This window comes from Ranitomeya imitator, chromosome 3 (assembly GCF_032444005.1).
Source record: "Ranitomeya imitator isolate aRanImi1 chromosome 3, aRanImi1.pri, whole genome shotgun sequence".
NCBI lineage: Eukaryota > Metazoa > Chordata > Amphibia > Anura > Dendrobatidae > Ranitomeya > Ranitomeya imitator.
Genome location: NC_091284.1, coordinates 459,532,908 through 459,560,904, shown reverse-complemented (window position 1 = coordinate 459,560,904; position 27,997 = coordinate 459,532,908). Strand labels below are relative to the sequence as shown.

The 27,997-nt window shown below is 41.8% G+C and overlaps 1 protein-coding gene across 1 annotated transcript in view; it reads left to right on the top strand.

The window, feature by feature from the left end:
* LOC138671659 (autism susceptibility gene 2 protein homolog) overlaps positions 1-27,997 on the top strand; it is a 1,859,492-nt gene that overhangs the window by 1,381,403 nt on the left and 450,092 nt on the right. The window contains exon 3 of the mRNA XM_069759830.1: positions 530-631. Within this exon, the coding sequence (XP_069615931.1) occupies positions 530-631 (102 nt within the window). The remainder of the gene's footprint in view (positions 1-529; positions 632-27,997) is intronic.

Below are 27,997 nucleotides of genomic sequence, written 5' to 3'. Positions count from 1 at the left end.
ATATTTTTAGGGCATAACAGGTCAAACACAGACAGTAACCTCATACAGATCAGCCTAAACCCAACGCTTTATCAAGGCCTACAGTAGTTATATGTTTGCCTCCCTTGTTTGACCAACAATGAAGTATTGGCCATGGAGGCTGCTGTGAGTTCACTGGTAAGTGTGATGTTCAGAAATACATGAGATAATACAAACCAAGCATTTATTATATTCCATCTCAACGCCGGTCTTGTGAAACTTATATGATAGTGGAGTGCAGGTGATTATTTTCAACATTTCACAGTTCTGGCTCTCATCTGAAGAGTCAAAAGTGACCTTGATCGGCCACCATGACAGACCTCCCTAACAATCTGAATAGGTCAATGAAAGAGGCAACAGATGTTGTTGTAAAAGAAAAGCGGCAAAATAATAAATTGGGTTGATTTTTAAAAAAATGAGATCTGTCTTTATCAGTGCTAAAAGTGAAAAATGAATATAACATTGCAAGGTTATTATCAGTAATTCTAAAATATTAATTGTCTTTCCACAGCTCAAACCAGGACAGAACAACTGCCGAGACAGTGAGAACGAAAACCAAGGCAGAGAAACAAAACCTTCGCAGAGAAGTACTTCCCGTGAGCATCTAAGTGATGTAAGTATGTCCTGAGATGTACTGATCGACAAGCCAAAGAAATGAAGATAGTAACTCAAGTCTTCAAGACTAAAAATCATCTACTAAGCCATCAATGCATAGACAGAGGTTGCATTCTCACCCAGTTTTGGTACCTTACACCTACCAAGTAGTAAGACACCAGCATCATAACATGGCACACGTTGGTCGGAGAACCCTGGTACAAATTTTACTACCGGGTCATAGAGAGTCAACATTTCTGTCCTTCAATGTATGAGTCTTATTTGATAGTTATGGTGTGTACTTATTATGTCTACTACATAGGACTGAGCTGTAATACCAGAGATGGTGCAGACATTACCGGTAGACAATAAAGGGGACACCAGCCAATTTAATATAAGAATAGACCATGCATTTTAAAGAAACAGGTATATCCTTTAATATTATATAGAAACAATTATAATTTTTTCTACCCTCCCAGACAATGAAATCAGTCGATTTTTAATGTTCTTTAAAGAAAATCTATCACTTGTTATTTTACTATCCTATCAGAAAACAGCATGCTGTATTGGCTGAAAGTCTGATATCAACAGTTTATCACTTACTGGGCTGCTTGCGGCAGTATAGATAACACATTCTGCAGATGTACCAGTTTGCTGTATGCCAATCTCTTTTGAATCCCTTTCACACCAATGATTAGCAGCTTTCTGTAACAGCTGTACATAGGCAGAAAGCTGCCAATCAGTGGCATGGGCGGAGTTATATAGAGATCATGAATATGGATGACCATATGGCAACAGGTTTACCAGTACTCTAGCTAATAAAACTACAGCAAGTAGCATAGTAATTGTCACACTTCTGAAATCAGGGTCTCGGTCTCTACCTTTTGCTGCACTCAGATTGTGGCAAAAACCCGATGTTAGATTCCATTTAAGCATTTACGTGATATTTAACACGTACAAATTAGCTGGGGGAAAAATATGCATAAAGATCAAATTACACTGCTTTCCAGCATCTTTCATAGCGTCTGAAATTGACTCCCGTTATAAAGGAATATATCTGTTTATACTGTTCATATACCGTATATACATAACCATGCTAAGGGCAGCACGGTGGCTCAGTGGTTAGCACTGTTGCTCTGCAGCTCTGGGGTCCTGGGTTCAAATCCCACCAACGACATCTGCAAGGAGTTTGTATGTTATCCCCGTGTTTGCGTGGGTTTCCTCCGGGCACTCCGGTTTCCTTCCACTCTCCAAAGACATACTGATAGGGAATTTAGATTGTGAGCCCCAATGGGGAATAAGATAGCCCTATATAAGCAAATAAATAATAAATAAATTAATAAATAAAATAAATGCTACACAATGTTACAAAAGCAACAATAAAGTAAAGGTGAAGCAAAGCTTATGTGCTAAGACGTTAACCTAATAAAATGGTGGAAAAGAGTTTATACCGCATGGTACTATCGATAGCATGGCAGCAGGAGCAGTTTTAATAGACTGAATTTCCTATTCTAAAAATGCAATGCAGACAGATTTCTGTCCAGATGAAATAAAATGAGTGACTGCAGTGCAGGTCTGAAAATAAAATTGGTTATGGAGAAATATAGTGATTATCCGTTTCTTGAGCATGTCAGATTCCTTATCCTCACGGAAGAAATAACTTTCAACCATTCTTCTTATCATCTTCTACCATTGAGCTGCATGGGAAGTTCGACTTGGCGTGTTGGCAGAGGCTCGTTCCTCTTTCCTTCTAATGAGATCCAAGCAGAAGAATGAGGCCGGCGTCACACTTGCGAGTTTTACGGACGTAAGAGCGCAGAATCTACGTCCGTAAAACTCGCAAAAAATACGGCACAATTATTCTCTATGCCCCTGCTCCTATTTGCCGTATTTTACTGATCAGTATTATACGGCTTTCTACGGCCGTACAAAATCGCAGCATGCTGCGTTTGTCACCGTACTGCGCAAGAAATACGCCAATGAAAGTCTATGGAAGTGTGAAAAATACGGATTACACACGGACAAGCAGTGTGACTTGCGAGAAATACGCAGCGCTGTTAGAGAGAAAAGCCGGCAATTCAGTGCGGTGTACAGTAAAATCACACTGACAGCTTACAGTCCAATAGGTAGAATAAATGTGTACACATAGAATAGGTATATATATATATATATGTCAGTGAGACACATATATGTATATATATTAATATTTATTCCAGCGCTATACAGCTTGAAAGCCGGTAATTCCAATACCGGCTTTTTCTTTCTCCTTCCTAAAACCCAACATGATTTGAGACATGGTTTACATACAGTAAACCATGTCTTCTCTCCATTTTTTTTGCAGATTCCACACTACTAATGTCAGTAGTGTGTATCTGCAAAATTTGGCCGTTCTAGCTCTTAAAATAAAGGGTTAAATGGCGGAAAAAATTGGCGTGGGCTCCCGCGCAATTTTCTCCGCCAGAGTAGTAAAGCCAGTGACTGAGGGCAGATATTAATAGCCTGGAGAGGGTTCACGGTTATTGGCCCCCCCCTGGCTAAAAATATCTGCCCCCAGCCACCCCAGAACAGGCACATCTGGAAGATGCGCCTATTCTGGCACTTGGCCACTCTCTTCCCATTCCCGTGTAGCGGTGGGATATGGGGTAATGAAGGGTTAATGCCACCTTGCTATTGTAAGGTGACATTAAGCCAGATTAATAATGGAGAGGCGTCAATTATGACACCTATCCATTATTAATCCAATTGTAGTGAAGGGTTAAATAAAACACAAACACATTATTTAAAATTATTTTAATGAAATAAAAACAATGGTTGTTGCAGTATTTTATTCAACGCCCAATCCAGTCACTGAAGACCCTCGTTCTGTGAGTAAAAAAACTTAATAAACCAACAATATACTTACCCTCCGCAGATCTGTAACGTCCAACGATGTAAATCCTTCTGAAGGGGTTAAAACATTTTGCAGCAAGGAGCTGTGCTAATGCAGGCTGCTCCTCGCTGCAAAACCCCAGGGAATGAGGCTAAAAATAGATCAATGATCTATATTTAGCTTTATTTGCGGTGAGGCGCCCTCTGCTGGCTGTTCATAGATCGTGGGAAATTACCTAGAAAGCCAGGGAGCTTTCTAGGTAATTTCCCACGATCTATGAACAGCCAGCAGAGGGCGCCTCACCGCAAATGAAGCTAAATATAGATCATTGATCTATTTTTAGCCTCATTCCCTGGGGTTTTGCAGCGAGGAGCAGCCTGCATTAGCACAGCTCCTTGCTGCAAAATGTTTTAACCCCTTCAGAAGGATTTACATCGTTGGACGTTACAGATCTGCGGAGGGTAAGTATATTGTTGGTTTATTATGTTTTTTTACTCACAGAACGAGGGTCTTCAGTGACTGGATTGGGCGTTGAATAAAATACTGCAACAACCATTGTTTTTATTTCATTAAAATAATTTTAAATAATGTGTTTGTGTTTTATTTAACCCTTCACTACAATTGGATTAATAATGGATAGGTGTCATAATTGACGCCTCTCCATTATTAATCTGGCTTAATGTCACCTTACAATAGCAAGGTGGCATTAACCCTTCATTACCCCATATCCCACCGCTACACGGGAATGGGAAGAGAGTGGCCAAGTGCCAGAATAGGCGCATCTTCCAGATGTGCCTTTTCTGGGGTGGCTGGGGGCAGATATTTTTAGCCAGGGGGGGGCCAATAACCGTGGACCCTCTCCAGGCTATTAATATCTGCCCTCAGTCACTGGCTTTACTACTCTGGCGGAGAAAATTGCGCGGGAGCCCACGCCAATTTTTGCCGCCATTTAACCCTTTATTTTAAGAGCTAGAACGGCCAAATTTTGCAGATACACACTACTGACATTAGTAGTGTGGAATCTGCAAAAAAAATGGAGAGAAGACATGGTTTACTGTATGTAAACCATGTCTCAAATCATGTCGGGTTTTAGGAAGGAGAAAGAAAAAGCCGGTAATTGAATTACCGGCTTTCAAGCTGTATAGCGCTGGAAAAAATATTAATATATATACATATATGTGTCTCACTGACATATATATATATATATACCTAATCTACGTGTACACATTTATTCTACCTATTCTACTGTAAGCTGTCAGTGTGATTTTACTGTACACCGCACTGAATTACCGGCTTTTCTCTCTAATATATGTGTCTACTGACATATATATATATATATATATATATATAGACAGTATATATATATTTTCTTTCCTTTTTGGGACACATGGATCACTTCTATAGCGGTATGTTGGTTTTGCTAGCCTGCGAGAAAACCACGCAGTACGGATGCCATACGGATTACATACGGAGGATGCCATGCGCAAAAAACGCTGACACACCCTGCCTATGGAGGAGCTACGGACCACTTTTTTCGGGACTTTTCAGCGTATTACGGCCGTAATATACGGACCGTATTGTTTTACGCTGTGTGTGACGCCGGCCTCACACTTCACAAATGTGAGCAGATAACACAGGGAAACCAGATTAATTTCGAGAGTATGGGGAACCATTACTATTCAAGTTCTAATGAAATAAAAGGGAAATCAATCTAGTATTGTCTAGGTATTTTTTTTTAACCTGTAAATATAGAGTTCTTGATAAAATGACTCTATGTGCAAAATAAGCAAATAGGAGCTTATAAAACTCTGTAATACAGAAATTCACTGAGATATTTTCTGCTTGGTCTTCATACATTTCCAAATAGAAAACTACGTGTATGGTCACTGGTAATCTCTGCATTAATGCAAAACGTGACTCTGTCAGATGTCACAAGGTCATCTAATGATTAACCCTATGACATGGTCATTTTCGCTATTTTTGTTTTAACTTTTGTTTGCTTGTTTTTTGTGGAACGAGTTGTACTTTTGTATGACACCATTCATTCTACCATATAATATACTGGAAAATGGGGAAAAAAATTCAAGTGCTTTGAAATTGCAAACTACGTGCAATTTCACATTTTTTTTTGGCTTTTTTTATTAACCGTGTTCGCTATCTGGTAAAACTAATCTGGCAATATGATTCCCCAGGATAGTGCAAGAATGCAGATACCAAACATGAGTATATATATATTTTTTTTTATTAAACTGATGAAATATTTTTTTTGAAGTTTGTAAGAAAAAAATATTTTGTTTTTGTCACCTTGTTCCAAGACCCGAAACGTTTTTATTTTCAGGATCTGGGGCTGGGTGAGGCCCTTTTTTTTGCACCGTGAGCTGACATTTTTATTGATACCATTTTGGGGTAGATACATAGTTTTGATAGCTTCTCATTACATTTTATTGCAATGTTGCGTCTGACAAAAAAAATAATTCAGGCGCTTTAATTTTTTTTTGTTCACTACGCTGCTTACCGATCTGATTAATTTATTTCATATTTTGATTGATCTGTTACAAACACAGCCATACCAAATATGTGCATTTTTTATTTCTATTTTATTTTTGATGGGGCAAAAGGGAGGCAATTTTTTTACTTTTGTGTTTTTTTATTTTTTTCATATTTTTAAAAACTTTTTTCACTTTTTACTGGATTTAATAGTCCCCTTAGGAGACATGGAGTGATCATCCATTCATTTGTGCTATATATGTTATCTCCTATGAATGCCAGCCAGGAGGATCGTAATAACAGGCACTGTGGTCTTTAGCAGACCTCTGGCTGCCATGACAATCCATTGGTGACGCGAGGTGCCTGTGCCAATGATAGTGTGGAATGCTACATGCCACTGTCGGCATGTGTTAAATGCCGCTTTCAGAGATTGACAGCAGAAATTAACAGGTTAGCAGATGCAGGTGAAGCTCCACTCCACCTGCATCAAAGGAGGGAACACAACAGGCTGCTATGAGAGGTGGTGAGTTCTCCTTCAATGGAAGTCTTCAAACAGAGGCTGGACAGACATCTGTCTGAGATGGTTTAGTGAGTCCTGCATTGATCAGGGGGTTGGACACGATGACCCGGAGATCACTTCCAACTCTAACATTCGGTGATTCTATGATATAATGTAAGTTTTTGTCATTTGTCTTGAGGGAGTTAATGTAAATATCAGAAATAGTTAAGTACCGTAGTTCATTTACTAGTGTAGGGTCAGGCTAGTTTCACACGTAGAACATTCATGTGATACTACATGCCACAATGTTCTGACCGGTCACTGGTCCCATAAACTGAACCTGAATGATTATGAAGCTGAAGAGATCCAGTTTCGAGAGCCATGGTTAGTCCTGACATTGTGGTCCAAACTCGGACTGTGAATGTTGGACATGTGAAAACAGCCTTATTCTGAACATAATGACGTTGGCCCTGTTTCATCAAAGTTTTTCCACTAGAAAACTTATGTAAAAAGAATTAAAAAGTCGCAACTTTTTTGCCCAACTCTTAGTTACGCAAACATTTTGCTACTGTTTGCATTTTCATACCAATTTTACCTACCTCCACCAAAATGGCGGATTCGGAGCAGGACAGGGGCATGATAGAGATGTGATGCAACAGTTTGCCTAATGCTTGACTGACTGGAGTAAAATGTGTGTTGCAGTGCATGGATTCACATGCTACTTGTCAGATGTTGCTGATTCATTAACACTCCCCACTAATCAAGTGAATAATGCCTGTATTGATGAATTGGGGGTTATAAGTTAACTTTAGACAGATAAAAGGACAGTTTGAACTTTTTTGACATTGTAAAACCAGAGTGGACAATTAATAAAACATGTTAGGCAATACCTCCTTTTGTACAAACATGAGAACACCTCATTAAACATTAGAAAATGGCTCTTTTAAAGTATGCGCACAAGTAACAGATACGGCACCGATTTTATTCTAGATTTGCAGCCAGATTATCCATAGTATAAAAAAATAGCGGGGAAGTGTTTGAGAATGTACCAAATCTTCTCCATACACTGCAGAAAAAATATACAATGTTACATTATCTGCAGTGTGGAGTTTAAATCTGTTCATGGTAATTTATAATGTAGTTTTTTGCTGCAAATCTCTAATTTCCCCCAATTAAAAACAAAGATCATAAAATATTTTTAAATATACACTATGGGCCGCGTAATCAATGAGAGGTATGTGTCACAGGGATGGCTGTTCTCGGTGATGTAACCAGGAGTACTTTTCTTTAGTGCACTTAAGCACTAGGATGGCGTTTAGTGCACCTGGGTCCAGGTTGCGGGTAGCTATGAGAGATGGGCGGGTCTGGCTACCCACATACCTCACTTGTGGATTTGGTTACAGCCTACATAATGGAGGCTGTAGTTTGGCACATGGTCTGTGTCTGGGGAGGAAAAAGCCCTCTTGTGTGTGTCATCGAAGAGCGAGCCTGCGTGCTAGACCGTGCCCAGCCTGTGTGCCCACAGGCCTGAGGGAGCAGAACCCGACTAAGGACATTTTGTGTTGTTTTGCTGACTCTAAAGGCCGTTTACCTTTTGTTGTTGTGTAGGGATTTTTAAAGAAACGCTCCTCCTGTCTTCTTCCTGCCGCACCTGAGTGAGTGTGAAACCCTTACAACACATATGTGGTATTGCTGCGTACGACTTATCAAAATATAAAAATAATTACCATAACCTTATCGGTAAACACCGTAAACAGAAAAAAAAATATGCCAAAATTGAGATCAAAATCTATTCCAAAATGGTATAAAAAAGGCTCATCACTCAAGAATATGCCCTCATACAGCTCTATCGACCGGAAAATTAAACCTTTACTGGTTTTAGAAAATAGTGACACAATCCCCCCAAAATTTTTCTTAAAATTTTCTGATTTTTTTCACTAATAAAATAATTTAAAAAATTAGATTAGCAAGTTTTGTGTTGTTGTAATCATACTCATGAGGAGAATCACATTGCTAAGTCAGTTTTACCACACAATGTATCCCGGAAAAACAATTCCCAACAATCTACAACAGAATTGCTTTGCTTTTTTTCCAATTTCTACACATTTTATTCTTTTTTTTTCTTGGTTTCCAGTACATAGCAGCAAATAGTTAAGTACAAGTAAATAAAATTTAATTTTTAACCAATATGATCCAAAAATTCTTAGGTAAACACAATATAAAAGCAGCCCGTATGTCAAACAAATGTAAGAAGAAGCCAACCTCACAGTGGTGGGTATAGGCCCAACACAAAAGATCACTACAGCTCTGACAAAAATGCTCAAATAGCGGTGGTCACATAATCAAATACATCTTGCTATATATGACATATGCTGTATACTTGACTGACGAGTATTATATCTCAGTATAAGTGAACAGAGAGTGAGTAAATAATAAAGGAACAATCTCATCCATCTGTTGTGTCCAGACCATTTTGTACATTCCCATCTGGCTGTATGTAAAGGCAGGGTCTTAAGTAAATTCTAATAGACCCTATAGATACTATACAATCCCTAGTCCCCAAATGCTCCCCTTCCTTACAAGGCAGTCCACAGTGGTCCCTGTGTTGACATACCCTCTGCTTGCCCTTCTTGCCTCCTGATGCGTTTCTCACTTGCAAGGTCATCTGGAGAAGGCAAATGCAATCTTGAATGGCTCCATCCCTTAGAGAACCTTTGGGAGACTATAGATAGCGGCCATCATTGGATTTTGGGAAAAATAAAATCATACACAGTCATATCTGTGGTTTTATCATGAAGGCCATCATCAAGAATAACCTTTAATTGTTCCAAAAAATTGGCTGTTAGGTTTTGCTGCAGTACTGAATAGTGCACTGTAGCTTTTAATCCCTTTCCGACATAATAATACCACAGGTCGGAATCTCCCTGTTTTGGTGCAGGCTCCAGCGCTGAGCCCACACCTTTCCGGGCACATGACAACTGATCTATACAGCTGACATGTGCCTGCAACAGCCGCTGTCAATCTCTGACAGCAGTATTTAACTCGTGCTTGCAGGAAGCATGTCACTGGCTCTGTGCATCAGTGACCCCATCACATGATAGCAGGTCACCGATGGGTCAGCATGACAACCAGAGGTCTGCAGCAGACATCTATTATGGTTATCACTGCCAGATTGCTATGAGCGCTGCCTTGTAGTCGGCTCTCATAGCAAGTGAGCATTTCTGCTTTAAACATGCAATCTGATCATTGCCTGTGTGTATCGGAGGAGATCAAAGTACTGCAGCTTCTAGTCTCCGATGGAGACTATTAAAGCATGCAAAAATAAAAAAAAGTTTTAAAAATATTTAAAAAAAATACAAAAATATAAAAGTTGAAATCACCCCCCCATTTCGACCCATTCAAAATAAAACAATAAAAAGAAAAGCAAGTATAAACATATTTGGTATCACCGTGTTCAGAATCGCCTGATCTATCGATATAAAAAAAGAATTAATCCGATCACTAAATGGCGTAATGAGAAAAAAGTTAAAAACAGCAGAATTATATTTTTGGTCGCAATAAAATGCAATAATGGGAGATCAAAACATTGTACCTACACCAAAATTGTATCAATAAAAATGTCAGCTTGGCACACAAAAAGTAAGCCCTCACCCAGCCCCAAATCACAAAACATGAGACGCTACAGGTCTCGGAAAATTATGCCTTTTTTTTTTTTTTACAAATTTTGGATTTTTTTTCACCACTGAAATAAAAAAGATCCTATACATGTTTGGTGTCTGTGAACTTGTAATTACCTGGAGAATCATAACGGCAGGTCATTGTTAGCATTTAGTGAACATGGTAAAAATAATATATATATATATATATATATGTATATATGTATAAACAACTGTGGAATTGCACTTTTTTTGCAATTTTAACGCACTTGGAATTTTGTTCCCGTTTTCTAGTACACAATATGTTTAAATCAGTGGTGCCTTCAAAAGTACAACTCATCCCACAAAAAAACAATCCCTCGCATGGCCTTATTGACAAAAAATTAAAAAAGTTATGGCTATGGGAAGAAGGGGAGCAAAAAAACAAAACCGCAAAAATGGAAAATGGCCCAGAGGGTTAAGGGGTTAATAGATCAAGACAGATCTTACGATAGAGGTCGATATCAATGATCACCACATTACCTTAGAGGGTTTTATAACAATGCTGTGGTCCCTGCTCCAAACCCCTAATTGCCATTATTTATTTTTTTCTGCAGCTATATTTAAAGCAATTGATCTTTTCAAGGGACCATAGGTCCTTTGTCACTAGGTTGAGAAAAATGTCTATAGCAGAAAGATCATTCTGTATTGGTGGCCGGTATGATTTGGTTCTGATTCGGCCAGACCTTCCAATAGTCTTACATCATCTAACATGTCCATCGGGATGCCTAAATCATTGCATATACCTCTATCTTGCCTAACAAAGTTTTTTTTCACTTTAACTTAAGGGCAAAAAGATCTAAGTGCTTGAGACATTGAAATACGGTAGATTCAAGTTTTTTTGCAATTTCTACACACTGGGAATTGTATTTACTGTTTTCAAGTACACTACGTGGCAAAATAAATGGTGTCATGTAAAAGTACAACTTTCCTCTAAAATAAATAGTTCTCATATGATAAAAAAAAAAAAACGACTCTTGTAAGAGGGGGAGGAAAAATCTAAAATGAAAAAAAAAATTGAAATTGGGCATGTTTGTGAAGGATTAAAAAAACCTTTATTTTCTCAATCTAATTCAAAGGCTTTGCTTTCCTATATAACAAATTTGCTTATATTTCTCCAATGCATCAACAATTCAGCAAAATTTTAATCTGATCACAATTTTCCCTACTATTACTAGTATATCTCCAAGGTAACAGACTTCAAACAAACCTTTTGTAGTCTGATCCTGCAATTATGCTCCCTACGATCTGTCTCCAATTCTTGATCATTCACCAGTTTTATGCTAGACAGAAGAATGACAGCTAGAAGACACTATGACTGAAGTATCATCTACACAGTTTGTGTGCGGTCAATTACCACAGAGACACATAGGTCTCCTGGAGCTACTGTATAAATATAAAATCTTTGGATATTCATTAAACATTATTTTTCATCTTTACTTTATTCTTTAGGTTTGTGAATTGTGAAATGAAAACATGATCATAGATTTCAAGTTTAATGGGAGGGTATTTTATTTTATAAGTAGTTGTTCATTGTTTTAGCCATTTTTCATAGACCTGTCATAAACTCATCCACTCCAAAACCATCATTGTGTCTGTCAGGCTTTCTATCTTTGTTCCTGGCAGCAGCAGTGACAAATATATTGGGTGATCACATACCTTCAAACCAAAACAAAGCCTCTATAGACCAGGTGGTCTAGTATTGACTGGTCTATCCCTGAAGCCAGTCAGCAGACCAAAGAAGAGATGGATAAGCAGCCTATGAATATATGTGCCAGCTATTGTGTCCTTTAGAATATTACCATTTTGGGCTGTTTCGATGGTTAGACTATGTCTTGACCTAATTTGCAACTTTACCATTCTTCTGATTAACCCCTGAATCTTGTCATTGGTTTGGACCTTAAACTGCCTGAATTCACTCTGCCTTTTGAATGACCTCCTGGATTCGGACACCATTCATACAAATTTGGAACAGACTTTGACATTGTCCTTGTCTCTTTGTTTACTCCCTCAACTTGGTCTTCCCATCAGCAGCTACTCCATAGACACAACCTAGGGGCCATGTGTAATGTGCTGCTGCAGTGCAGTATAGAGCAACCTCCACCAGGGGGTGCTGGTTAAGGAAAAGAGGTTGTACACACAGCGCAGCAACACTGAACAACAACACAGGTGTCACAGGTAATGAAAGTGACGTCAGACAAGCCAAGGTCATGCACGGAGATAGCAGCGCGGTACAGAAGGGGCGAGCAGAGAATAGTCGGGAACAAGCAAGTAGTCAGAGCGTACCGGGAACGTGGTAACCAAAACGTGAGACGTAAGACGGAGTCGGGGTAAAAGCCAGAGGTCAGAATAAGTCTAAACGGGTGCAGGCAGACAGAGGCAAAAGGAACACTAGTACAAGTATCCAGGTCAGGTTCTCAAACCGTGCAGCATGAACTATAGCTGACACTGGCCCACAGGCTGCAGCGGACTTAAATAGCTCAGCCAGCTTCAAAGTGAGGCAGAGGGGATTAACTCCCACATGACCAGTCCAGAGATAAGACAGCTGAACATAAACTCAGAACTGGATCATGACACCATGAAGTAATGTTTAGAAATATATGGAGGATAAAGGGTAAAAATTAGAACGTGCCTGGTTAGTATCTAGGTCCAAGCCTAACTATGGATGAGAATACATAATACTAGAATATTAAAGCATAAATTAAAGTTACATTTTCTTCTGTATTAGCGTACATTTTTGTATTCATTCAGCTTTTTGTTACAAAATATTCAGTATAAAGAATGCTAACAATTATATGCCAGCGCAATACGCGTGCTTTATTTGTCCTCATACCAATGAACTTCCTATAAAGTATGGAATTCTCAAATCTTTTTATAAAAACATTTTAATAAGTTCTTAACTTAAAAGATATGGGAATCTAATTCTCATAAATTGTCATTTATCCATGCATTGACAGACTTATATCTTGGAATGTATTTTATTAAAACCTGATGTTGATGTTCCCAACAAGCCAGTGATATTGTAGTTCTTATCTTATCAACATGAATCCCATTTCTTGCTGGATCAGACTATATGCAGAGCAGTCAGCCAAAGGGATCAACATCCCGAGCAATGTGGGAGTTCTCTGACCTATTCAGATTTAAAATCTGGCAAAAACACTGAACTCTTCTTCAACAAACTCATAAACCGTTCCTTTCACTGTTTAGTAAAAAGTTTTTGATCCTTCCAGATTATTACTAGTATTAAATATTTTCCATACTTAATAATATGACAAAATAATAAACTGAGGAAATCCAAGTAAATTGCCTTCAATAATTGCTCCATTTATTATAGCAACGAGGTTATTCAACACATTACTGATGTGAATAAATACGCGCTCCTTAATGGCTTGATGCATCACCTTTAGCTGCAATAATAGCAGCCAGTCATGTCTTATAATATATCAGCTTTTCACCTCGCTTCTGAAAAATGTCATCTCTGATCGTTGATTCCGATCTACTGTATGTTCCCATGAACTCTCATTATATCCTGTCACCAAGAAGTAAACTATGTCAGTCTAAAATGCCCACATGTATTATTCCTTTTTTTTTGGTAATATCATAGTCTTAAGAAAGGCCTTGAAGCCACAAATGTTTACCGTTTCTTAGATCGCAATTTTTTGAACACGAGTTCTTCATTAACGTAGCTCTATGTTACAATGTATGATATATCCACATAAATTATATTTGTACTTTTTCCACATTTTTTACTTTCTTGAGCTTAAGCTGCATCATGTCCTTTTCTCTTGGCACATTAAAGGCTGCATTCCAAATACCGCTGGCTGCCATTTGTAATCTGTCATCACTATATTGACAGACACACCTACAACAACGTAACTGAGATCGTATGATTCACAGTTGTCAGCAGTTCATCAGACTACTGTACAGCGCTTGTGTGCTACTGGGCACAGACATTAAATAGGAGATTGCAAAAAAATGTGAGGCCTTGTGGTCTGACATGTAACAAGAAGGTGTTGAAGGAGATGTACTTTATGTCAGGGGCGGACACTGACAGCTTGGGGCCCCTGTGCAAGACATGTGTCTGGGTCCCCCTCTCTGCCCGATACACTGCATATGATGAGAGCAATCTGGCAATGGGACCCCTGGAGCCTCGGGCTCCGAGAAACAAGACAGATCACCCTCATTATTACTGACCTGAATGCAGGGGCGTACATAGCAATCAAAGGGCCCCATAGCAAAAGTTCTATTTGGGCCCCCACACCTATAAAAAATATATTAATATTTTTCACTGAGATGGAGATACATATACTGTATGTTTGTGTATTAAAAAAAAAAAAATATATATATATATCCATTAGCATGCGGTTCTGCAGGTTCCATTGCAGTCATACTTGCAGTCAGGTGACAACTAGCATCAGCTATGTTGGTGAATTGAACACTGCAGACATGGCTGACTTTCTAGTTGGCACATGACAGCAAGTGTGCAAAGCGCCTCCTCCTCATGGTTACATGATTACTGCTGGAACCGGCAGACCCCGACCATGTGTATTTTATACTACATTATATGTCTGGTGTCTGTATCAGCTGGTATCTGCTCTATTCATTGTCTATGGAACTGATAGAAATAGCCAAGCGCAGCGCTCAGCAGCTTTATAGATAATGAATAGAGCAGGGGCCCAGTGGTCAAATCTCCAGTAATCAGCAAGTTATCCATGATCTGTTGGATCATACATACATCGTACATACATATACCATACATACATACACACATATACCGTACATACACACACATATGGTATTGCCTTCCTCATGAGCAGGGTGATGCCATGCCTGGAAGCGACAAGGATCCCTTTAACAGGTAACATGTAAATACAACACTGTTCTGACTCCAGGCCAGAAAGGGGAGCTCTGATCCAGTTTGTGAGTGGCTTCCCTGTATATTCTGGCTGGAGGAGGAGTTGGCGAGTCAGTCAAGAAGAGAGCTGGAGCCCGTGCAGACATGAGGTTCTGCAGCTCCTTAGAGAAGAGTCTGTGGGAAGATACTGGGAGTGGAGCTGCAAGTGGGCTTACTCCAGAATCAGCGCAGAAACCGGAGGCCGGAAATCTGAGGTTATGGGGGTAACTGTATGCCCCACAGCAGAAACTGGCGGGCAGGAGATTCCAAGTCTCCTGGCCACCATTACACCTGAAGGCACAGCAGCAGATAGAGCCTGAAGTCACCACAAGAAGGGACACCTGTAAAACGGCTTGAGTTGCCTGCCATGTGGGTCCACCTAAAAGGGACAGAGAGAAAGAGAGGACCTTGTGTGAAGTCTCAGACAGCAAGAAACTTAAAACACAGCACAGTAAGGAAGGCTTCCAACCACACCTATCTAGGAGGTTTCCAAATCGCTTCCAGGCTGGCCGGACCTCACCATCACCTGTTGCCGGTATCCTGGACTGGGCCGGCAAACTGCCAGTAAAAGGTAAAGAGACTGCAACCTTGTGTCCTCTAGTTCTTTCCTGCACCTCACCATCTCTCATCCTTACCAACTACATCGGTAGCCCTGGGGACTGAGTTCTACCTGTGGGGAACTATTCCACCTCTGCTGCAAAACCATTATCCCCAGAGGACCCCTTTAATCAGCATCGTCCATCCCTGGGCGAATACCACAGGTGGCATCATGAATACAACTCTAAAGACTTTATTTTCCATGTTCATTAAACCCCTTTTACTGGACACCCAGGGCCAGGGCCAGGGCCTTTAAGAACAGAACCGACCCGTACTGAGTACCCCACTGTCCTAGTGGGCACTCCACATACAAATACCATACATACACATACCCACACACACAGATACACACATATACCATACTAGATTGTGGCCCGATTCGAACGCATCGGGTATTCTAGAATATGCATGTCCCCGTAGTATATGGACAATGATGATTCCAGAATTCGCGGCAGACTGTGCCCGTCGCTGATTGGTCGAGGCAACCTTCATGACATCATCGTCGCCATGGCAACCATTATGACAACTACGTCGATACTGTGCCCATCGCTGTTTGGTCGAGGCGAATTCGCGGCAGACTGTGCCCGTCGCTGATTGGCCGAGGCAGCCTTTATGACATCATCGTCGCCATGCTGTGCCCGTCGCTGATTGGTCGAGGCAACCTTTATGACATCATCATCGCCATGGCAACCATTATAACATCATCGTCGCTGTGCCCGTTGCTGATTGGTCGAGGCCTGGCGGCCTCGACCAATCAGAGGCGCAGGATTTCTACGTCGATACTGTGCTCGTTGCTGATTGGTCGAGGCCTGGCGGCCTCGACCAAGCAGAGACGTGGGATTTCCAGGACAGACAGACAGACAGAAAGACAGACAGACAGACAGAAAGACAGACAGACGGAAAAACCCTTAGGCAATTATATATATAGTTAGAGGCCAGGACTTCCCTGTTGGGTGGGATGTATCGCAGGCACTGTTTGGTGCTCTGGTCTCCCATTCAGGCCCAGCCACTGGGTCTGCTGCTTAGAGCAGACATTGTTCCCAGCATCTTGTTCAGGCTCCTGTTATATGTGTGGTAACTGTTGGCTCTCCAGTCTATGGTAACCAGTGGTATACAGAGACAGCCCCACTCTCTGGAGTCTAAGTCCAGAAATTACCTTTCTGAGCATGTCCGCGATGTGGCGCCTTGTCCTTGGTGCTCGGATGCTTTCTGCTCTGGTGATGTGGCAGCTCCAGATTGGCCCACGGGTGACGCCCCATCAGACTGGGTGTGAGTGTTAGGGGTGGAGTCTGGCGCATAAAGTGCTTTTAGAGAAGCATGCGGGCATCCTGGCGTCACTTGTGTTTGGTGTATGTGTGGGTGGATTTACTACCGCTCTGTTTGTGCATTTGGTGTATTTAGTACCATATCAGCTACCAGTGGGACGTCAGTGTTCTGTGTCAGCATGTGTTCAGGGCTGGCACTGTACCATTAGAATTCCAGCTCCTCCAGAGAGGTTTGCTGCGTGTTTTCGCTGACTGTGAGTTTTTGCTATCTGTTCAGTCCCATGTGTATGCTATACTTCCCTGCGGGGTTAACAGGATATTTCACCGCAGAGCTAGTTCAACCCATATTTTCTTTTGCAGTGGTTCTAACAGGGTATTGCACACATCCTATTGTCCCTGTACCCCTCGGTGGTTAGCTAGGCTGGTACTTATTGTCCCTGTACCCCTCGGTGGTTAGCTGAGTTGGTACTTACCTTTCCTGTACCCCTCGGTGGTTAGCTGAGCTGGTACTTACCTTCCCTGTACCCCTCAGTGGTTAGCTGAGCTGGTACTTACTTCCCTGTGTATTGTTCTCTTGTGTCTACAAGACTGGGGAGTTCCACCACTCCTCTTGGGCTATCTGCACAAAAGCTGTTCTACCCTGTATGCACACATGGATTTTTCCTCTCTGAACCCTGTTCACACAGGTTATATACAGATGATCAGGTTTTTAAATACATCAGATAGGGATTGCATACATTAGTTAGGACTGCTCTGATAAGGGTATACCGTGAAGATTGGTAGAGCAGCTTAGTATACATTTTTTGCAAAAAACGTATCAACCAAATACCCTGTTTTTTACATCTTTTACTAGCACTTGCGGATTACTGCAACATTTTTTCAAACTGAGTGTTTTTGGTTTTACTATTCTCTTTTGTGTCTCCATATTTTCTTTTGCAGTGGTTCTAACAGGGTATTGCACACATCCTATTGTCCCTGTACCCCTCGGTGGTTAGCTAGGCTGGTACTTATTGTCCCTGTACCCCTCGGTGGTTAGCTGAGTTGGTACTTACCTTTCCTGTACCCCTCGGTGGTTAGCTGAGCTGGTACTTACCTTCCCTGTACCCCTCAGTGGTTAGCTGAGCTGGTACTTACCTTCCCTGTACCCCTCAGTGGTTAGCTGAGTTGGTACTTACCTTCCCTGTACTCCTCGCTGGTTAGCTGAGCTGGTACTTACTGTCTCTGTATCCCTCGGTGGTTAGCTGAGTTGATACTTATTGTCCCTGTACCCCTCGATGGTTAGCTGAGTTGGTACTTACCTTCCTTGTACCCCTCGGTGGTAAGCTGAGCTGGTACTTACCTTCCCTGTCCCCCTTGATGGTTAGCTGAGCTGGTACTTACCTTCCCTGTACCCCTCGATGGTTAGCTGAGCTGGTACTTACCTTCCCTGTACCCCTCGGTGGTTAGCTGAGCTGGTACTTACCTTCCCTGTCCTCCTCGCTGGTTAGCTGAGCTGGTACTTACTGTCCCTGTACCCCTCAGTGGTTAGCTGAGTTGGTACTTACTTTCCCAGTACCCCTCAGTGGTTAGCTGAGCTGGTACTTACCTTCCCTGCAAGTAGCTGAGCTGGTACTTACCTTCCCTATACCCCTCGGTGGTTAGCTGAGCTGGTATTTATCTTCCCTGTACCCTAGGTGGTTAGCTGAGCTGGTACTCCTCTCCTTCTGCATCCCTGAGTAGTATCTGGGTTTGGTTTTCTGCATTCCATTCACACTGTGTGGAGTTAACTCTGTGTGTTTAAGGAGGAACGTTCGCAAGATTTTCATCTGTCATTGTTCATACTAGCAGCAGTTTACTGCACAGAGGACCCCGGGTTGCGATTGTAGCTTATTTGTTATTCGCCAACCCTAACACCGTACATACACACATATACCGTACATACACACACATACACATACATACATACACACACTGTACATATACACACAGATACACTCATATACCGTACATACACACATACACATACCATACATACATATATAAACCGTACATACACACACACAGATACACATACAAATACGGTGCATACACACAAAGATACACATACATATTCCGTACATATGTAAAGCAGGTAAAATGATGCAGTAACCCAGAGGCACAGAGCAAGGACTAACTATTGTTTACTTAATCAGCAGTAATGAACTCCTCCCAGGGAGATGACAGGGAGATGACAGGGAGGGGAAAAACAGGTTAAACAGTATAATGGTGATTTAACTCAACAGTCTTTTTATCAGATTCAACTTATCGTGGCTCCGCTGTTCTTTTCTCGCTTGCAGTACAAAGGGTGATAGGATGCCGTTGCTGCGTCTTCAGGCTTCCCCACCTAACAAACGGTCCCGCTTCTGGCAGCAGCGGGCGGCAACCAGTTTTGCCCACTTAGCCCTTAGTCCATTGAACTGCAGAGCCAAAGAGTGAAGCTCTGCACAAGTCTCTGCTTGGCGTGTGTTTTCCTGTGCACCCGCCAATACCTGGATGCCTGCACCACAATGCTGCACTGAGCACCCAACTCTCAGCACACCCGCTGGTACCTGGATGTCCGCACCACAATGCTCTGCTCAGCGCGCATCTCTGTGCTCTGCAGTCGGGAGCCTTTACAAACAAACTCCCGCTCGGCATGCTCTGACCTGCATGCTCGGCAACGCTCCCCTGGTCCTTTCTACCCCTGACCCTTATAGCTGCCACATAGTCTATTGCTGCTTGCGGCATGGCACAGGTACTCACTCACTCAGTCCTCTGGTGGGAAGCCCCTATCTGTTCCCACGCAAACCTCCTTATACTATCCTGACTCACCACACCCCCTCTCTGCAGGTCTTGGGTCTCCTCCGTCCTCAATTTCCTTCCCCCTGCAACAGGAGGTGCGGCCTCGGCAGTTCTGAACTTATACACAGATATACTGTATATACATACTGCACATACACATACCATAGATACATACACACATATACCGTACATACACACAGATACACATGCATATACTGTCCATACATACAGACACATATATAGTACATACACACACATACACATACCATACATGTATACACACATATAATGTACAAAAACATATACCATGCATTCCCACATACACTTATATACACACATATAGTATACACATACTATACAGACATACATAACAATACATACACATACTGTATACCGTACATACACACACTTACATACACATATACCATACATACATGCACATACACATACATCATATATACATATACACATACTATACATATAGCTACACACATATACCATACATACATACACAGATACTGTACATACACATATACCATACATACATGCATATACCGTACATACACATATATCGTATACACAGATACACTCAGATACACACATACATTCACATACATACTGACACATTTGTACATACAGTGCTATGGAAATTAATTGGGACAAAGCAAAAAAACACATATTTTTGAATATTTAATAATAAAATGTTATAATGCACTATTTCATACTAATTCAGAAAATTACCTTTTTTCACTGGCTAATTGACCAAGATTTATTTATTATATATTAACCCCTTAGTGACAGAGCCAATTTGGTACTTAATGACCGAGCCAATTTTTACAATTCTGACCACTGTCATTTTATGTGGTTATAACTCTGGAACGCTTTAACGGATCCCGCTGATTCTGAGATTGTTTTTTCATGACATATTGTACTTCATGTTAGTGGTAACATTTCTTCGATATTACTTGCGATTATTTATGGAAAAAATGGAAATATGGCGAAAATGTTTAAAATTTTGCAATTTTCAAATTTGTATTTTTATGCCCTTAAATCAGAGAGATATGTCACGAAAAATAGTTAATAAATAACATTTCCCACATGTCTACTTTACATCAGAACAATTTTGGAAACAAAGTTTTTTTTGTTAGGGAGTTATAAGGGTTAAAAATTGACCAGCAATTTCTCATTTTTACAACACCATTTTTTTAGGGACCACATCACATTTGAAGTCATTTTGAGGGATCTATATGATACAAAATAGCCAAGTGTGACACCATTCTAAAAACTGCACCCCTCAAGGTTCTCAAAACCACATTCAGGCCTCTTTCACACGTCCAGATAATTCCGGTACCGGAGAAATCGGTACCAGAATTATCCATGTCCGTGTGTCCGTGTGCTCACGTAGCACATCAGTGTGGCACACGTGCAGCAGCCGTGTGCCACCCGTGTGCCGACTGAGGACCACACGGACCGTGCAGGAGACAGCGCTACAGTTAAGCGTTGTCCCCTGCGTTCGGTGCTGAAGCCGGTATTCATCCCTTCTTCCCAGCAGTGTTCGCTGGAAAGAAGAAATTAAAAATCTTTTTTTTTTCTTTTCCCTTAAAAATAAAGTTTGCGTGTCCCCTCCCGCCTCCCATCCCCTGTGCGCTCCCCCCCCCCTGCTTGCCAGGAAATACTCACCGACACCCAGCTCCAGCAATGTCTCCTCTCAGCGCCGGCAGCAGGCCCTGTGTGAGCGGTCACTTGGTCCCGCTCATTACAGTGAGGAATATGCGCATATTCCTCACTGTAATGAGTGGGACCACGTGACCGCTCACACAGCACAGGCTGCAGCCGCTGAGAGGAGACATCGCTGGAGCTGGGTGTCGGTGAGTATTTCCTGGCAAGTGGGGGGGGGGAGCGCACAGGGAATGGGAGGCGGGAGGGGACATGCAAACTTTATTTTTAAAAGAAAAGAAAAAAAAAGATTTTTCATTTCTTCTTTCCAGTGAACGCTGCTGGGAAGAAGGGATGAATTCCGGCTTCAGCACTACACGCAGGGGGGAGAGCGCTTACTGTAGCGCTGTCTCTCCTGCAGGCGATACGTGCACACGGAGGAGAGTGCACACTGCTCTCTGTGTGCACATGTGCGGGACGCTTTGCAGACCGTGCTGCCGGAGAAAAACAGACATGTCTCCGTGTTTTCAAAACGGACACACGGTCCGTGAAAACACGGAGACATGTGCATAGACCCATTCATTTGAATGGGTCTACGTGTGTTAGTGTCTCCGGTACGTGAGAAAACTGTCAGTACATGTACCGGAGACACTGACGTGTGAAAGAGGCCTCAAGAAGTTTGTTAACCCTTTACGTGCTTCACAGGAACTGAAACAATGTTGAAGGACAAAATGAACATTTATCTTTTTTTGCAAACATTTTACTTCGGAACAATTTTTTTTTTATTTTCACAAGTGTAAAAACAGAAATTAAACCATAAATGTTGTTGTGCAATTTCTCCTGAATATGCCAATACCCCATATGTGGGGGTAAACCACTGTTTGGACACACCGCAGAGCTTGGAAGTAAAGGAGCGCCGTTTGACTTTTTCAATGCGGAATTGGCTGGAATTGAGATTGGATGCCATGTCACGTTTAGGGTGTGTGCACACGTTGCGGATTCTCTGCGGATCCGCAGCGTTTTTTGCAGTGCAGAAACGCTGCAGATCCACAATTGATTTACAGTACAATGTAAATCAATGAGAAAAAAAAATGCTGTGCACACTTTGTGGAAAATCCGCTGCGGAAACGCTGCGGTTTAAAGGAAGTAGCATGTCACTTCTTTGTTGTGAATCTGCAGCGTTTTTGTACCCATTCCATTATAGAAAACCGCAGGGGTAAAAAACGCAGCAAATCCACAAGAAAACCACAGCACAAACGCACAAAAAAATCTGCGGAACCGCACAAAAGACGCGACAAATCCGCAGGTGCGTTTTCTGCAGGAGAGGCAGAATCTGCACCAGAAATTCCTAAGCCTAATCCGCAACGTGTACACATAGCCTTATAGAGCCCCTGATGTGCCTATTCAGTGGAAACCCCCCACAAGTGACACCATTTTGGAAACTAGACCCCTTAAGGAACTTATCTAGATGTGTGGTGAGCACTTTGCACCCCCAAGTGCTTCACAGAAGTTTATAACGTAGAGTCGTGAATATAAAAAATTGCATTTGTTTACACAAAAATGATCTTTTTGCCCACAAATTCTTATTTTCACAAGGGTAACAGGAGAAATTAGACCACAAAAGTTGTTGTGCAATTTCTCCAGAGTACGTCGATACACCTTATGTGGGGGTAAACCACTGTTTGGGCGCACCGCAGAGCTTGGAAGAGAAGGAGCGCCGTTTTACTTTTTCAATGTAGAATTGGCTGGAATTGAGATCGGACGCCATGTCGCGTTTGGAGAGCCCCTGATGTGCCTAAACAGTGGAAACCCCCCACATGTGACACCATTTTGGAAACTAGACCCCTTAAGGAACTTATCTAGATGTGTGGTGAGCACTTTAAACCCCAGGTGCTTCACAGAAGTTTTTAACGTAGGGCTGTGAAAATAAAAAATAGCATTTTTTCTACAAAAATGATATTTTTGCCCCCAAATTTTTATTTTCACAAGGGTAACAGGAGAAATTAGACCACAAAAGTTGTTTTGCAATTTCTCCTGAGTACGTCAATACCCCATATGTGGGGGTAAACCACTGTTTGGGCGCACCACTGAGCTTGGAAGAGGAGTGTCGTTTTACTTTTTCAATGTAGAATTGGCTGGAATTGAGATCGGACGCCATGTCGCGTTTGGAGAGCCCCTGATGTGCCTAAACAGTGGAAACCCCTAGACCCCCCATCGAACTTATCTAGATGTGTGGTGAGAACTTTGAATGACCAAGTGCTTCACAGAAGTTTATAATGCAGAGTTGTGAAAATAAAAAATATTTTTTTCCACAAAAAAGATTTTGTAGCCCCCAAGTTTTTATTTTCACAAGGGTAACAAGAGAAATTGGACCCCAAGAGTTGTTGTCCAATTTGTCCTGAGTATGCTGGTACCCCATATGTGGCCCATATGTGGGGATAAACCACTGTTTGGGCGCACGGCAGAGCTCGGAAGGGAAGGAGCACCGTTTTGGAATGCAGACTTTGATAAAATGGTCTGTGGGCGTTATGTTGCGTTTGCAGAGCCCCTGATGTACCTAAACAGTAGTAACCCCCCACAAGTGACCCCATTTTGGAAACTTGACCCCCAAAGGAACTTATCTAGATGTGTGGTGAGAACTTTGAATGCCCAAGTGCTTCACAGAAGTTTGTAATGCAGAGTCGTGAAAATAAAAAATATTTTTTTTTCACTGTGGGGGATGGGCGACAAAGAGCAGAGAGGATTTCTGCTTCCTCCTGCTGCTCTCCCATGCAGTGAGCTCTCCTCCCTCGACCTCCTCTCTGGGAGATGTCCCGTGCTGTGAGCCTCCTCCCTAGTCCTCTTTTCTGCTGCAGCCTGCTGGAAATAGAACAGTGGAGAGAGCAGCAGACATGTGCGGTCCGGGCCCCTGACTACAGGTGAGTACTCACCATTGGGATGCACCATGCAGTAGGACAGAGACTGCAGCCAGTGAGTGCTTGCATCAGTCTGGTGGGGAAAGAATTAATTGGCTAGTGTCTCTCCCTGCATGACACGCCCCTTTTTAAACTCCTGCACTATGCGTGCCGCTCTCTCCCCGCCTCCAGTACATAGTCGCTTGATTAGGAGAGGGAGTGAGAGGGGCCCCGTGCTGCATGACACCAGGCACGGATAACACCCGCCAGTAGTCTTGACTCATTGGCCCCATAGCAGCTGCATATTCTGGGCCCTGGTGCAGTTGCATTGGCTGCATTGGCGGTATGTCGGCCCCTGCTTTATGTACAGTCTTGGAAGATGTTTGACAGGTCAATAGAACTTGCTAAATCAGGATCAATACAAAATGTTGTGAGCATATACTCAGCAGCTCATGAAGATTTAAAGACGTTGCCTTATCAAGTCAAGTCAAAAAGGCCAAGTGACCCTCAGATTTGTATCATTTTACCAAATTGCAGACATTCGGAAGATTTCCAGTACATACAAAATATACAGTAAAGCAAATGTTGGATCAGATATAAGGGCTTCCAATGATAACTCAAGTAGATGCCAAGCATAAAGCAAATGGTGAGACCATTGATAAGGGCTCTAAATGTTAAATACTGTATACCTCTGGTATACATGCTGGATAGAAAAATGGCGTGTTCAACTAGCAGCACACAAATGATCTATTGTACCATAAAGAATGTTGTTCCTGGCCGCAAAAGTTAGAACCTAGCAGATGTCTCTATGACGTCTCCATGAAATATTGACACATCCCTACATCACTCTATTGATTACCTAGCCATTCTGTGAGAATATTCTACCACTTAGATCAGAATCTAAGAAGTAATCTGCTGCAATCAGAGTTAGCTCCAATTGTACAATTCATAGCAGGTGTTTGCTGCGAAAAACAGTGGCCACCCACTGGGTATGAAGGGGGCTCAGCATTTGGGTCTGCTTCATGCAACTACTCCAGACTTCGGCCATATATTTCTGGCAGATGTTGGGAGAATTGAGCAGAAGTTGGGCAGAAAGCAAGGCCTTGACATTGAGTTTCCCAACTCACTGGCCCCATAGCGGTCAAGCGGTATGAAACAGTTGGCAGTAGTTCTTTATGTGTAATGCATTATGTTCCAGGTCTATCTGAACAATAGACACTCTTGGTTACCAGCTGAATGCTATAGGTAACAGAGGGGTCCTGAGTTAGGGTCATTCATTATATTATTATTATTATTATTATTTATTATTACAGCGCCATTTATTCCATGGCGCTTTACATGTGAGGAGTGGTATACATAATGAAAACAAGTACAATAATCTTGAACAGTACAAGTCATAGCTGGTACAGGAGGAGAGAGGACCCTGCCCGTGAGGGCTCACAATCTACAAGTGATGGGTGAGAATACAGTAGGTGAGGGTAGAGCTGGTCATGCAGTGGTTTGGTCGATCGGTGGTTACTGCAGGTTGTAGGCTTGCCGGAAGAGGTGGGTCTTCAGGTTCTTTTTGAAGGTTTCGATGGTAGGCGAGAGTCTGAGTGTCTATAGTGTCATTTTGCCTGAATGGGGCAATATGAAATGGCGCAATCTAACGCAACCTCTAATCTTTACTATGGTGATAAGATGAAGGCTGTGTCTAACCAAAACATTGTAGAATTACATGCTACTAATGCAAAAATATTGTTGAATATATGACACCTAAGTGGTCCCGGCCCACCAAGAGCTGCTCTTCAGGAGACATATTCTCTACTGGACTTTGGTCTTAAAATAATATGTAATTAAGAAAAATATATTTTGGCCATTGACAGTATGCTAATATATAGTGTTTCTACAAATAGACAGACAAGCAGCACAACCCTAGCAGCAGTGCTATGTGGCAGTCTAAGGATGACAGACAGCCTGTATTTAGGGAGGTTGATGGGCTTCCTGATGCCTATTTTTGTTTTGTAAGTCTGGGTTCTTAAAAGCTTTGTTGCTTTATGTTAATTCCTCAGCAGTGCAATCAAATTCTTGTCGTAATTAAAGCTGTCAGTTGGAAGGCAAGCCAATCGCCGAGAAAACACAGCATAACAAATGAAGTGAAATGATTCTGCATGTAGCTATACGATGCTTCACCAGGCATGAAATTAAATAAGTAATTTGATGTTGACATCAGAAATTGAAATGATACCCACTGTTCCCTCGTTCACTCAGACTTGCATAAACAAAAGTCAGGACAAATATGTCTAACAAAGCCCTAGTGCCACCCATCTCTCCCCCGCAATACGCAGATTTACATGTGGGAGATTTTACATTTCTACGTAAAAAAAGATGTGCCCATTATTCCCCATTGTTTGCCACAGTCATTAATACAAATCAACAACCCCTGATGATATTAAGCAGGGGGGTGTAACGAAGTAGTCTTTATTGCCTGTTCAATGCAAATAGGTACAAATTAAGGATTCAAAATGTAATAACATTATTTTTTACTAAATTATCTTTATCCATGTTGGATTCTGGCTATAATATGTCAGTCATTGCCCATTACTATTGTAATTACTGAATCTGGAATCGTTTCAATACATGTCACTTCCCATCACTCGATACGATCCTTTATTTAAAAAAAAAAAAATCACACTTGGTGTTTTATAATGAAATAAAATTCATTTTAATTACAGCAGTCATTCTGTTCTTAATAAAAATGTTTCGACCGCAAATACAGATAGCTCAGCACCCCTGCCAAAAAGTCGACTCAACTAGGCAGAGTGGTTGTTTGTTTAGGGCACATCATGTAGGCGTAATCATGGATGTTGGGTGCGGAGGCAGCAGATGCTACCCACCTCCATGCCTGAAGAGGTCCGAATATGAAAAAAAAATCCGTGTCCAGCATTGGTCTGTTCCAACAGCAATGTGATGTGATGGCAATATGGACAAAATGTTATTGCTCTATTATGTAAATCTAGTAAATAGGGCAATGGACACAATGGATGGATACTTGTGATGTGAATCAGGTTACTATTCCAAAGGAATACTCATTTTACATTTATATTTCTGCAATTTGAGGATGTTTTTGCTCTCACATTCCAAGATCAAAAAGTTGTTTTCCGTAAAGGGAATCAGTCAGCAGGTTTTGCTATATAATCTGCGGGCAGCATGAGGTAGGTGCTAATTTCCGTGATGTGTCACTTATTAGGCTGTGTGCTGTTGTTTCAACGCAATGAATGTTTTATCATCAGGAGATTATCACTAGAGATGAGCAAATTTGATTGAGACAGGGCTTATTCGGCAAGCTATAGCTCTTACTGAATAAGCTGCAGAGGGAACCCGGATACCTGGAGAGCTCCGGCTGATCAGCTGACCGGTGCCACAGCTGAATGTGTCGCGGCAGTTTCACTGTCACAATACATGCATGGAGAGCCTAACACACAGGCCACACATGTGTTGTGACTGTCACACAGCCGTGATACATGCAGTGCGGAGCCGAACAGCTGATCAGCCGGCGCGATCCGGGTATCCGGGTTCCCTCTGCAGCGCTATAGCTTGCCGAATAAACCTTGACCCGATCAAATACGCTCATCTCTAATAATCACTACAGGACTAAAGCTCATGTGCATACTGGGCCAAAATTGTCCCCACTACTGATAAGCAGGTCATTGTCAATATAGAATGTACACAGAAAACTCAGGTGTGTGGG